The 13,817-nt window shown below is 34.8% G+C and overlaps 1 protein-coding gene across 1 annotated transcript; it reads left to right on the top strand.

The window, feature by feature from the left end:
* Positions 1–1,267: 1,267 nt before the first annotated feature.
* On the top strand, positions 1,268–7,796 carry LOC104896326 (putative phospholipid-transporting ATPase 9). Its single transcript, XM_010683066.4, has 11 exons — positions 1,268–2,676; positions 3,121–4,505; positions 4,650–4,760; positions 4,856–5,132; positions 5,231–5,319; positions 5,399–5,507; positions 5,836–6,045; positions 6,148–6,273; positions 6,363–6,461; positions 6,584–6,775; positions 6,901–7,796. The coding sequence occupies exons 1-11, from the start codon at positions 2,278–2,280 to the stop codon at positions 7,522–7,524; spliced, it is 3,621 nt and encodes a 1,206-aa protein (XP_010681368.1). The 5' UTR covers positions 1,268–2,277; the 3' UTR covers positions 7,525–7,796.
* The last annotated feature ends 6,021 nt before the right edge of the window (positions 7,797–13,817 follow it).

Genomic DNA, 13,817 nt, shown 5'->3' with positions numbered 1-13,817 from the left:
GTTATTATCATTAATTATTATTATTATTAGTATTATTATTAGTATTATTTATTTTTATATCATTATTATTATTATTATCTCTATATATTATTTTGTTTATTATAGCTTTACTCATTATTATTACTATTATTATTTGGAGGAATATGGTTTAGTCAAAAGCACAAATAAACTCACGTTTTTTAGCCCATAAACCAATTAAATCGCGTTAAAACGGGTTATGATGCAATTTTGCGCGGTCCGACCCAATCATTATTCTAATTACTAAATATTATTATATTATTAAAATCTAATTATTTAAATAGTAATATTAATTTACTTCTTAGATATTATTGTTATTATATAATCATCATCAAGTATTAATTATCATCATCAAGTATTAATATATTAATACAAATAATATAAAATAATTATTATTAATTATCATTATTATCATTAATTATGATTATTGTTATTAATAATTTATAATTATTAATATTATTTATTTATAACTATCAGCTAAAAATATCCAAAAATACTGTTATTATTATTCATTATTATTACTTATTATTATAATAATTATTTAATATTCATATTATTATTGTTTAAATATTAATTATATATTTATTACATTCAATTCAGTTTAATGCAGTTCAGTTCAGTTAATATTATTTATAACTATCAGTTCAGTTCAGTTAATATTATTTATTTATAACTATCAGCCAAAAATATCCAAAAATACTGTTATTATTATTCATTATTATTACTTATTATTATAATAATTATTTAATATTCATATTATTATTGTTTAAATATTAATTATATATTTATTACATTCAATTCAGTTTAATGCAGTTCAGTTCAGTTCAGCTCAGCTCAGTTCAGTTCAGTTCAGCTCAGTTCAGTTTAGTTCAGTTAACTTCAGTTTACTTCAGCTGTTTTATGCCGAAGAGAACAAGTCCTAAGTACTAATTCTATTACCAAACATGCAAGGAAATATATCCTCTTTTTCTATCCCCCACCATTCTATAAAAAGAAAAAACAAAAAAAATAAAATTAAAAAGAGCTCTACACTACATCAAAAAAGACATCTACATATGACACATCTTTTCATTCAACCTCTTTTAACACGGTAAATCAATGTAATAAAAGTTAAAAGCGGAAAGAAATTGCTCCCCACCTCCTACCATTTTCATCCATTTTTTTTTACCGTCAGTAAAAAGTCTCCACATGTCTCTTAGCATCTTCTCAGATTCAGCGACTCAGACAAAAATTCAACAAGAAAATTCAAAGAGGGAGGAACACCAAGGTAGAAACACTCCTATACAAATACAATCCCCTGAAACCAACATTTTTCTTTTTTCCTTTTCTTTTTTCCGCACGCCATTTTATATAATTTCTCTTCCTCTTTTTCTAGAAATGTTATTATTTTTCCCGCGATATTATGCTGTCTTCTTCATCTATATACTTTTGTCGAATTGAATTCATATAAAAACAATATTATTATATTACAGTATACTCTCTCTTAGAATATTCTTTTTTCTTAATAAAAGGTCTAATCTTTCTTTTGTGGGGTTGTTGATGGTAGTTGCAAAATTTTGAATTTTATAAACTTATGTTTCTGGGTTTGAATTATAATTTAAAGGGTTAATAAATAATTTATATAAAGATCAAAGAAATTGCAATGCGTGTTAAATAATTACAAGAGGGAAGAAAGTCAAAGAAGAGGGGATGATCTAAGTCTTCGTTCAAAGCTGCCTTGTTGAAGAAAGAAAGAGAGAGAGAGAGAAACTTAAAATGCCCTGAAATTTCTTCTCTCATATTTCTTTGTATTTTATCTTCATTTGTTGAATGTGAAACTTTCATCTTCATCTTCTTCATAACACTATATTATTATATAAAATCTGAATCTTTTATCTTATTTAGAGGTGTACTTAAACTTGTGGGTTGTCCTTCTTTTTGGTTAAGATTTGCAAACTTATTTGTTTTTCTGGGTTTTTGGGGTTAACTCAACTAATATTTTCTTTTATTTCTTGATTATTTGTCAATATTTTACTGGATTTTTGAGCTACTAGGGTCAGGAATTTATTGGGTTTTGTTCACAAAATTTGGTAGTTGCATTAAATAATACTGGGTAGTACTGGTATTTTTTGAAGGAGGCCAAAACAAACAAAAAAAAACCTCATCTTTTTAGTAAATTAGTTGCAAAAAAAGCAACTTTTTATCCCATTTTCTTGCATTTTGAGCTATAATTTTGTGAAGTAAGTAGCTCAAGTAGAGTGAAAAAAGAAAAGAAGAAAAATGGGGCAAGGTAGAAGAAGAAGAAAGTTGCGTTTTAGCAAGATCTACTCATTTCATTGTGGGAGAGCATCTATTGAAGAAGATGACCATTCTCAGATTGGTGGGCCCGGATTTTCAAGGGTGGTTTTTTGTAATGAACCAGATAATTTTGATTCATCAATGAGAGATTACCCAGATAATTATGTTAGAACAACAAAGTATAAACTTGCAACTTTTGTACCCAAATCTTTGTTTGAACAATTTAGAAGAGTTGCAAATTTCTTCTTTCTTGTAACTGGAATCTTGTCCTTCACTGATCTTGCTCCTTATAGTGCTGTAAGTGCTGTTATTCCTCTCATTTTTGTGATTGGAGTTAGTATGTTGAAGGAAGCTATTGAAGATTGGAGGCGAAAGCAACAGGTTTGTGATTTGTAATCCTTTTCTAATATATATATATATATTTGTTTGGGTTTTTTATGGCTAAAAGAAGGATTTTTTTTCATGAAATCTTTATGGGATTAGAGTAATGAATGAATTAATGAGGTTTGTTATGGTGAGAATCTAGTTGTTTTTTATATATCTCATGATTATGGTATGTTAAATATGACTTGCACTGTTAAAGATTAATTAGTCTAACCTAACTTTATAATGTTGAAATTGGTAATGTATAATTATTACATGATGTCTTTCATTAGTGTGGTTTGATGTTTGTTTTTTTTACTTTAATTTCAGCAATTTTAGGCTGCATTGGATGTTGAATAAAATTTCTAGGATATTATTAGAGAGCTTATAAGATTATTTTTATATTTTTTTATTTGTTGGGTGTAGGAAGATATCTTATGTTTTCATTCCAAACATTTTCAGGATATAGAGGTGAATAACAGAAAAGCTAAAGTGCACTCTGGAGATGGGGATTTTAAGCAATCAGAATGGAGGCATCTAAAAGTAGGGGATGTAGTGAAAGTTGAGAAGGATGAGTTCTTTCCGGCTGATATTCTTTTGCTTTCGTCTAGTTACGAAGATGCAGTTTGCTATGTGGAAACTATGAATCTTGACGGGGAAACAAACTTGAAACTGAAACAAGCCCTTGATGTTACTTCAGCTTTTGTTGAGGACTCCCACTTTAAGGATTTCAGAGCCACCATTAAGTGTGAAGACCCGAATGCCAATTTGTATAGCTTTGTTGGAAGTATGGATTATGAGGAGCAACAACTTCCCCTTAGCCCTCAACAACTTCTTCTGAGGGACTCAAAGCTTCGGAATACAGATTACATATATGGTGTTGTGATCTTCACTGGCCATGACACTAAGGTTATGCAGAATTCCACTGATCCTCCCTCTAAGCGAAGTAGAGTTGAGAGGCAAATGGATAAGGTTATATATTTCTTATTTTTCATATTGTTTTTGATGGCTTTTGTTGGATCTGTTGTGTTTGGTGTTACTACCAACAATGACCTCACAAATGGCGTAATGGAGAGGTGGTACCTTAGGCCGGATGACTCGACGAATTACTTTAATCCCGAGAGAGCCCCACTTGCAGCATTTTTTCACTTCCTCACTGCCCTTATGTTGTATAGTTACCTGATCCCTATCTCTTTATATGTGTCTATAGAGATTGTAAAAGTTCTTCAAAGCCATTTCATCAACCAAGATATTTTAATGTACTATGAGGAAGCCGACCAGCCAGCACATGCTCGTACCTCAAACCTGAATGAGGAACTTGGTCAAGTTGATACAATACTTTCTGATAAGACGGGTACTTTGACCTGCAACTCTATGGAGTTTATTAAGTGTTCTATAGCAGGGACAGCTTATGGTCGTGGCATTACAGAGGTCGAGAGGGCTATGGCTAGGAGAAAAGGTTCACCTTTACCTAGTGGAATGGTCAATGGTTTACCATTATCCAATGGGATGGTCAATGATCATGAAGAAATTGAGGACGATGTTGTTGCGGCAGATTCTGCTGTCAAAGGGTTTAATTTTAAGGATGAAAGGGTTATGAATGGAAAGTGGGTCAATGAGCCAAATTCACATGTTATTCAGATGTTCTTTCAACTATTGGCTGTTTGTCACACGGTGATTCCTGAAGTAGATGAAGAAACAGGAAAAATTTCTTATGAAGCAGAATCACCAGACGAGGCAGCTTTTGTAATTGCAGCTAGAGAACTTGGCTTTGAGCTATGCAAAAGAACTCAGACCTCTGTTTCATTGACTGAGTTGGATCCTGTTTCAGGCCGCAAAATTGAGAGGTTAGCATATTTCTATAAGGATAATATTGGATCACATCAATCCCATTTCTGCATGTTATATGTCAAGAAATGACTTTTGTGCTTTTTTTCATAACGATGCTTACGGTATCTTCTTACTTCTCAACATCAATCACCTCTATGCAGGGAATACAAAATTCTGAGTATTTTGGAGTTCAACAGTACTAGAAAAAGGATGTCAGTGATTGTCCAAACTGAGGAAGGGAAAGTGTTTTTACTCTGCAAGGGTGCTGACAAGTTAGTCTGAAGTTCTTGATCTTTTACTTAAATATTACTATTATTCTGTGACCTATAACTAATATGCTTTATATTTTTCTTTTCTTCCTATACAGTGTTATGTTTCCACTGCTAGCCAAGAATGGTGACGATTTCGAGGACCGGACCAGAGACCATGTTAATGAATATGCTGATGCAGGATTGAGAACTTTGTTACTTGGATACCGGGAAATAGATGAGGAAGAATACATGGATTTCAACGAAAAATTTATTGCTGCCAGGAATTCTGTTAGCGCAGATCGGGAAACACTAATTGAGCAAGTTGCAGAGACTATTGAAAGAGATTTGATTCTTCTTGGCGCAACTGCTGTTGAGGACAAACTTCAACGTGGGGTAGGTTTTGAGCTCTGCTTGTGCTGTTTAAAATATTGAGCTAATCTGCCAATCAAAGGTGTGAAGTGTTTCTGAACTGGTTTACTCTTTGCGCACAGGTTCCAGAATGCATTGACAAGCTTGCACAAGCAGGAATAAAGATATGGGTCTTAACTGGGGATAAGATGGAGACGGCTATCAACATAGGGTACGGCTTTGCTTTGTGGTAAAATTTACACACTCTACATCCCGTTCCATCTCTAACTTTTAGCCTTGGGAAAATACAGGTTTGCTTGTAGCTTGTTGAGACAAGGGATGAAGCAGATAATGATCAGTCTAGACAACCCAGAAATCAAAACGTTAGAGAAACTGGGCGACAAGGATGCTATCAATAAAGTGAGTTATTCTTAAATGCCATTTAGTTACTACTGCTTATTGAAAAACTTGTTGATCTGCAAGTAAACCATGTTCACAAGATCACATTTCTGGACCTTTAAGAGATCTACGCGACTTTACCCTAACTGATTGAGAATATTAGAGTGATTTGGAAGAGTGGAATTAAGGAATTTACGCACGCACTCTTTTGGTCACTTTTATTTCAGGAGCAAGTTCAGTCCAGCTTGCTTCATGAGTTGATTTACAAGAACTATCATCTAAATTAAGACAGTTGTCTAGTTCATTAATACGACATATAAGTTTTAACGTGATGTCTCACATAATGTAGGCGTCCAGAGAATCTGTGCTCAAGCAGATTACTGCTGGGAAGACACAAGTTCGTGCATCAGGTGCAAGTTCTGATGCCTATGCTTTGATCATTGATGGGAAATGCCTCGCATATGCGCTAGAGGATGATATCAAGAATTTGTTTCTAGAGCTTGCAATGGGGTGTGCTTCGGTTATTTGCTGTCGTTCATCACCAAAACAGAAGGCACTGGTGAGCTCACATGACTGACTACCTATCTCTCAAGCTTCAGAAAATTTTATTATTTGTAAAGTTCTCCAGTCATGTTTTCTGAATGTTTATGGAAAACTGCAGGTCACGCGATTGGTTAAAAATGGTACTAAGAGGACAACATTAGCCATTGGTGATGGAGCTAATGATGTGGGAATGCTTCAAGAAGCTGATATAGGGATTGGAATCAGTGGCGCTGAAGGCATGCAGGTATATGACCCAGCATGTCTTGGAAATTTTCTGAGATTGTTCTTTTTAGTGCTATGACTTAACCAACATTTTGCCCCTTTTTCTTGCAGGCTGTCATGTCCAGTGATATAGCTATTGCTCAATTTCGGTTTCTGGAGCGCTTGCTGCTTGTACACGGGCATTGGTGTTACAGAAGGATAACCTCAATGGTATTTTCTAGCATAAACATAATTCCATTTTTATTACAAATGTCATTTGAAAGTATTTGGTGTGTCTGTTATCAACAAATAATAATTAATCTGTGGACGCTTCTATTCTTTTGTCTTGGCAGATCTGCTATTTCTTCTATAAGAACGTTACTTTTGGAGTCACAGTTTTCTTGTTTGAGGCATATGCATCATTCTCTGGACAACCAGCATACAATGATTGGTTTTTGTCACTCTACAATGTGTTCTTCACATCGCTTCCTGCAATTGCTTTGGGAGTCTTTGATCAGGATGTGTCTTCACGTTTTTGTCTCAAGGTATAGCAATCAGTAATTTGGTCCTTCTGAAAAGAAAATGTGGTAGCAGAGTTCATTGAATCTAAATTTCTACATAAAATTTCATACTGATCTCAGTTGTTTCCTTGTATATTTTCCTATGGCAGTTTTCTCTGCTTTATCAAGAAGGTGTTCAAAACGTCCTTTTCAGCTGGTTGCGTGTACTCAGCTGGATGGTGAACGGAATGATCAGTGGCATAATTGTCTTCTTCTTCTGCAAGAGAGCTATGTCACTTGAGGCCTTCAGTAACGATGGGAAATCTGTGGACTTCCAAATCTTTGGAGCAACAATGTACACATGTATAGTCTGGTTGGTCAACTGTCAGATGGCGCTATTCATTTGCTACTTCACGCTTATACAACATATTGTCATCTGGGGCTCCGTTGCCTTATGGTATATCTTCCTCATGATTTATGGCGTGATGAGTCCCGATTTTTCAACTACAGCATATCAAGTTTTCATTGAAACACTTGCCCCAGCACCCAAATATTGGCTCCTTACACTTTTTGTGGTGGTCTCAGCTCTACTCCCCTACTATGCTTACTCTTCTCTTCAAATGAGGTTTTTGCCCATGTATCATCAGATGATCCAGTGGATAAGGTATGAGGGGCAGACTGAGGATCCCGAGTACTGCCATATGGTCCGGCAGAGATCAATACGGCCCCAAACCGTGGGTTTCACGGCCCGTGCAGCAGCCAGAAGGAAGGAAAGACGCCAAAGTAAAAGCTGATGACAATGTATACTGTATAGGTTCATTAGAGAGGATCATCGTTTGAAGGGCATTTGCGCCATTTTTGCTCGGCCTGAATTTTGTTATTATTACTTTCTGGGGGACATGTACAGAAAAGTGTACTCAGAAGCTGTATATTTGTCAGATAGGGCAGAATTAAGAGCCTAGAATCTGTACATTCTTGCTCTTCCGTTAATATTCTTTGGTTATAACTGTTGTACAGAAACTAATTAAGTATTCTATATATAGACAAAAAGATTAGTTTTGTTCTATTTATGATGTCAGTAATAAGATGCCAATTAAACTTGGCTTTAGTACAAATTCAGATTTCTCATCATATTCAACTTCTTTTGTAAAAGCTATTTGTCTACGAGGAAAGTTTACGTATTAATAATTTCACTAAATTTCAGTGTGAAAATCTGGAAGATGGAGTTGCATTATTGAATGAAATAAGCTTATCTCTGTTATACTTTTTTATAGTGTTTAGAATTTAGAAGTGAAGGGGGAGCAATGGTGTCCTCTTTTGAAATGCCTATTTTGCCCCTCTTTCTTTCTAAATTACAAAAGGAATGTCAAAATCAAAATCGGCACTCAAAGAAAACTAACGAAAATTAATTTACAACACTCACTCACAAATCACTTAAAAGAAGAAACTTTACAAATCAATCATACAATTGAGAAAATCACGTTATAAAATCACGCAAATCACTCAAATAATCGGGAAACTTTATTAAAACTTAAAATTAACATACAAACTAAAACTAATAACCTAGAATGTCAATATATACAAAAACATTTACAAAAATTTACTTACAAATCACTATTCTCAAGAACCATTCACAATTAATGGTGGGTCATGAACTCATGATAAATATAGAGGTGTATTTGTAGTGAAATCAGAATTTAGAAGTTAGACAAGGAAAAAAATTATTTACTTTTTTATAGTGTTTAGAATTTAGAAGTTAGTACTGTACTTAATTCAAAAATCAACTAAAAAATTATAATATTAGAAATCATAAATAAATTCAATAAAATTTCTATTTTGTTCATAGAATTTAACTTTGAAAAGTAAAAAAAAAAAAAAGACAAAAATAATGGTGAGAGACTTAAGTGACAGAAACTAAACCAAACAAATTTTGCAACTAAAAACAATTATACTTCATATATGTCTAATGTTTAAATTTGGACTCTTGTGCCGAAGAAAATCGAGTTTTTGTTTCGAAAAAAATTAAAGCACGCATCGTGTGCAAAAAATTCTAGTATTCGATAATGTATTTTGTTAAACATAGATCCTTCGTTTCCCAATATAATTATTCAATCTATGATTCCAAGTGTTGCATCAGACATGTAATTTATTGTTTTGCGAATCTTTGCATGATAAATTATTCTATGATGTTCCCTGATATAGTACTATATATTTGTTTAAAAAGTTCCTTATAATAATAATAATTATAGCTACTTCCTAATGATTTGGGTATGTACTACACTAATTGGCAAACTAACTGTTGTTCTTCAATCTAGCACTAGACTTAATATTCAACACCCTTTTAATGAGGCAAATCATGCATCCATGATCCACCAACACGCCATCACACACACCTGGCTCATACAATGAGTGCTCAGCATTTTGTGGATCCGAGTCTCACTATATAGTATTAGTATATATAACCTTCAATTACTTTGGCCTTTAATTGAACTTCATCTATCTCTATAATATTGAGTCTCAAGTGATTAATTAAGATAGGTGAGAAGAAATTTCAAATTTGGCGGAGGGTATCATATCTGTCCACTACATCTAAATGTGAAGTACATGTTTTTGTCAAGTTAAGGGCCTTTTATATGTCATTTGTCTATAACTTAATTATATACTTATAAACTATGGTTTAGTTTAATAGAGAACCATTACAGGAGATGCTCAGACCATTACTTTAGTTTTGACAATAAGTCGTAACTGAAGGCTAGTACAAGTTTTGTGTTTCTCCTTAAAAAACAGGAATCTTAAGGCTTTATTTCTTACTTCGTAGCTGTTACTAAATATGGAGGATGGCTATATTATACATTTGCACTTGTATTTATGTTGGGTATATGGTTCATATGGAGCTCATGAAGAGGTATGGGGTATGGAGAAAGGTTGCGTAGAAGGAAAACGTCGAAGAAAGAAGAAAAGGGGGTTCGCCCAATAGGGTCGGGCAAGGGCGCCCGATCGGGCCCGCAACGATGTTCTGGCAGCAGATGTTTCGTGGCTCGCCCGATGGCATTGGGCCATCTCTCCCGCTCGGGCAGAACACCGAATTACGACTTGGGCGTTCCTCACCCGATCGGGCCCGTATACGCGTGGAAGCTGAAGTTAAGTGCCCGATCGGGCAGGGCTGATTTTACGCGGCTTGAGTTCCGGAAACGCGTTTTTCCAAGGAGGGGTATAACCGTATAAATAGGTGCCCTAATTCGTCATTAATTATATTCTTCATCATTATACACATATTAAAGAGAGAAAAAGCCATAGAGAGAGTTCTTGAGCGCTTTTGTAATCTTTCTTGAATATTCATCGATTCCTAGTGCATATTCTTGGTTTTTCTCCCACTTCTTGGGTTTTCACATAAAAGTTCTTGTGTGTTCTTTCCTGTTTTCTTATTTGGTATTCTATTATTGTTTGCTATTATTCTTAGATTGATAATCAATAGAATTTACAATTTATTGTTACATCTTTGTGACATTCAAGATTAGACATTCATCTTTTTTATACTCTTCTCTTATCTATACTGGGTGTAAGTTTGTGTGAGAGCGTCGTGTTAACCAGACATGAGATATGGATCGTTGAATATAATTAGCACCATAGTCGAACGAGTATCTTTTTGATGTTAGTGGTCCTCTTGTCACGACAACTCAATGTACTTTTGTATGTGTATATGAGATCTCAGTTAGATCCATGGGATTACTCAGTACTATTTCTATATCACGGCGGCAGAGCTGGAGACAGGAGACTTACTATATAAAAGAAACTCATGCGAAACTGTCACAAGTAATGAACAACATAAATAATATCATTTGGTTTATCTGAAATTAATTCCTACCAGAAAACTAAGAGCCGTCACCAAATTGGCAAAACCCAAAAAGTCTCCAAGGTTTGGAGAACATTAAATCTCATTCTAGAATGATCAAGTCTTCGAAATTAATGTAAAAAGTAGAATTAGAGCACACAAAAGATCAACCATTAGACAAACCATTCCAATTAAAATTTATGTCATTAAAAGGCACAAATCAATCCATTTAATGGGTGGAAATAGGACTAGCATTATTTAGCCCAAACAATTCAGCTGCAGAATTGCCCATAATAGAAGCAAACTCATTAATAACACCATCTCCATTTGTATCAGCTTCACTCATCATTTCAGCCAATTCTTTGTACGTTAAAGGATGACCCATCTTTGCCATCGATCCTGCCAGCTCTGCTGCCGTGATGTATCCATTACTATCGCGATCAAATGACATGAAAACCTCCAATAATTGTTCTTAGTTGATCAAAATGTCATGTTGGTTAAGTTCAGGTAATAACCATTGCCATTTGAGTCCATATTTGTTAATAATGCATATATTTGGTCACCCGTGTATTTCACCCCTGGGGACCGTAATAACGCCGCGAGCTCGAGTTGTGTTAGTCTTCCGTCAGAGTACATGTCGAACCGCTCAAATATGTGTTTTAGCTGTTGTAATTGCTCCGATTGAAGGTTGCCATTGATCCAAGCCAAGAGCCAACAACTAACCGCTATTTAACAGCTCGAATATATGTTTTTTTTTTTTTTCTGTTTGCAAGTTTTTTTTTTTCTTTAGGTGGGTTTAAGTTTTTGGTCATGGTTATGGTAGAGAAAAGTTATATGATTAGGGAAACGGGGTTATTGGTCAAAAGGCTCTTCCTGTATTGGAGAGGGTGGGGGTTTAATTGTTGAAGGTTCAAAGGGGTGAAACTGTGCAAGTGGGGGTGGGGGTGGGGGTGGGGGTGAGGAAGAAAGTATACTCCCATATCTGGTATGGGGAACCTTTTTCCACACCAGATACTTGATATGATTGGATATAGCTCAGATATGATTTAATAGCTAACTGATACGATAAAATATTGTTATGATATGATATAAGATCTCAACTAACAAGCCCCCCAAAAAATAAGAAAAACAAAAAATTTATAATTTTTTAATATTACTTTTGTCATAAAAATTACATAAATGCTATGGTATTGGCACATACCCGGTATGGGAATATCATTGCTCGGGGGTGGGGGGTTTAATTGTTGAATGTTCAAAGGGTGCAAGTAATGTGCTTGTTGTCTTTCTTTGTTGGCAAATTTGGTTACGTCGTAATGCTTGGCTTTTTAGAAAAGAAAATACTCCATCTAGTGTCCTTCTAAAAACATCATATTGGGCCGCCACTGAATGACTCTTCACGCAGAACAACCCTAAAGTGGGTAAAACTCCCAACCCCCGACCACCACTATTTGGAACCCCCTCCGCACCCCCATATATCTTAAAATTAACATTGATGCTGCGTTTCTTTTATCTACTAAACAAGCTTTTCTTGGGGCTACTTGTCGTGATAACAATGGGCTTTAGATTGAAGGTTTCAAATTATCTACTTAAACACATAATGCGTTTGAGGCTGAAATAAAAGTCATCTACACAGCTTTAAAGTGGGCAAAAGAAAGAAATTGGATTGAAGTAATAGTGGAGACGGACTATCTTCGAGCCAAGATGGCTATCTTAAACGAAAATACCATTAACAGTCACGAATCCGATGTATTATGTTTGTGCAGGGAGTTGCTCCACGGGCAAGAAGGCTTTAGACTCACCTACAATGGACGAGGAGCAAACAAGCTTGCGGATAGTATTGCAAAAGATGCAAAAGGGAAATCGGATGGCTTTAACACTTTGTGTATTTTGAGCACCCCTCCCCCGGATTGTATTAAATTTTATGAACATGATAGACTAAATTCTTTAGCTACTTTATCGGATGTACTAAACGTTAACGTAATTTAATAGTATGACTCCTTTGCTTAAAAAAAAAAAAAAAAAGGGGGTGCAAGTGGGAGAAATGAAGTCTTAGTATCAAGTATTCCTTATTTTTTCTTCCTTTTGGATGTGGGTGATCGAAGAATTGAGTGTGGTTGGTTATGCATGGTTTATAATTTTGAGAATGGTAGAAGTTTTTTTTTTATATAAGTTGAAGAATTGGTGTCGTTCATTTGCCTATTTTAAAGGAACTTTACTACCGAATTTGGGCTGTAATTTCATGAAATTTTTGATGTGATTGACACCTCAAGTATTGAAAAATTTTCACCGTAATATTATTAGTGTTATAAGGTTGTATCACTCTGTAAACTTTAACCAACACGAAGCGTACGTGTTGATTTATTACGTAGATGGTTATGAATTTTTAATGAGCAATTTTGAATTGTGATGGCTAAATGCAATATGGTTGTATTAGTTTGTACGCAAGAAGTAGTTTGTTTGCCTCTACCATAAGTGAAAAATCTAATAGATACTTTACCACGTATAAGAATCGATTTTAATGGTTTGAGCACAAATTATTGATCATTGACTCTATTACTCCATATCTTGCACTGATGTTTGTTCGAGATTGATAAAATGAGCAAAAATTTTGTAAAATGAGCAAAAATTTCGTAAAATGAGCGAAAATTTGCTAAAATGAGCAATTTTTTTAAATGAGAAAAAACATAAAATGAGCAAAAAAAATATAAAATGGGAAAAGATCTGCAAAATAACCAAAAAGGTCGATTTTCAGTTTTCAGTGAATCCTACCTGTATATATATATATATACACACCAAGCTAAGCTCGACCTAAAGTTAAGGAAAGAACCTTCCAACCTTTAGGTTGGGGGTTCGATCTCTACTAGGGGCACTTTGGGAGAGAGTTTCCCTTACCATCCCCACTCTCAAAGTGTCTTCACACAAATCCCAACCTAAAGATTGGGAGTTCGATCTCTACTAGGGGCACTTTGGGAGGGAGTTTCCCCTTACCATCCCCCACCCTCAAAGTGTCTTCACGCAAACCCAGATCGGGTTAACATGCGAGAGGTTACGGTTTGACAGGGCCATTCATCTTACCATGAAGTCCGCAGTGTGTGTATATATATATATATATATATATATATATAAGAATGAAATTGTGCCCTCGAACAAGGTGATTCAAAAGGCCGATAAGTCCACTAAACTCCCTTGTGGTGAGTTGGAGGATTTGCCCATCCGGGTAGGGAACATCTTCGTCCCTTGTAATTTTGTCGTTTT

Source organism: Beta vulgaris, chromosome 6, assembly GCF_026745355.1.
Source record: "Beta vulgaris subsp. vulgaris cultivar EL10 chromosome 6, EL10.2, whole genome shotgun sequence".
In the NCBI taxonomy this organism is placed as follows: Eukaryota; Viridiplantae; Streptophyta; class Magnoliopsida; order Caryophyllales; family Amaranthaceae; genus Beta; species Beta vulgaris.
Note: the sequence above shows the minus strand (reverse complement) of the source record. Positions and strands in the feature narration are given on the sequence as shown.

Bases quoted from the DNA above. Each gene is read 5' to 3' on its own strand.
- LOC104896326 (XM_010683066.4), top strand. From the start codon at position 2,278: ATGGGGCAAGGTAGAAGAAGAAGAAAGTTGCGTTTTAGCAAGATCTAC. The intron at 5,508-5,835 runs GTGAGTTATTCT...CACATAATGTAG, and splicing joins ACAAGGATGCTATCAATAAA to GCGTCCAGAGAATCTGTGCT. The intron at 6,274-6,362 runs GTATATGACCCA...TTTTTCTTGCAG, and splicing joins GTGGCGCTGAAGGCATGCAG to GCTGTCATGTCCAGTGATAT.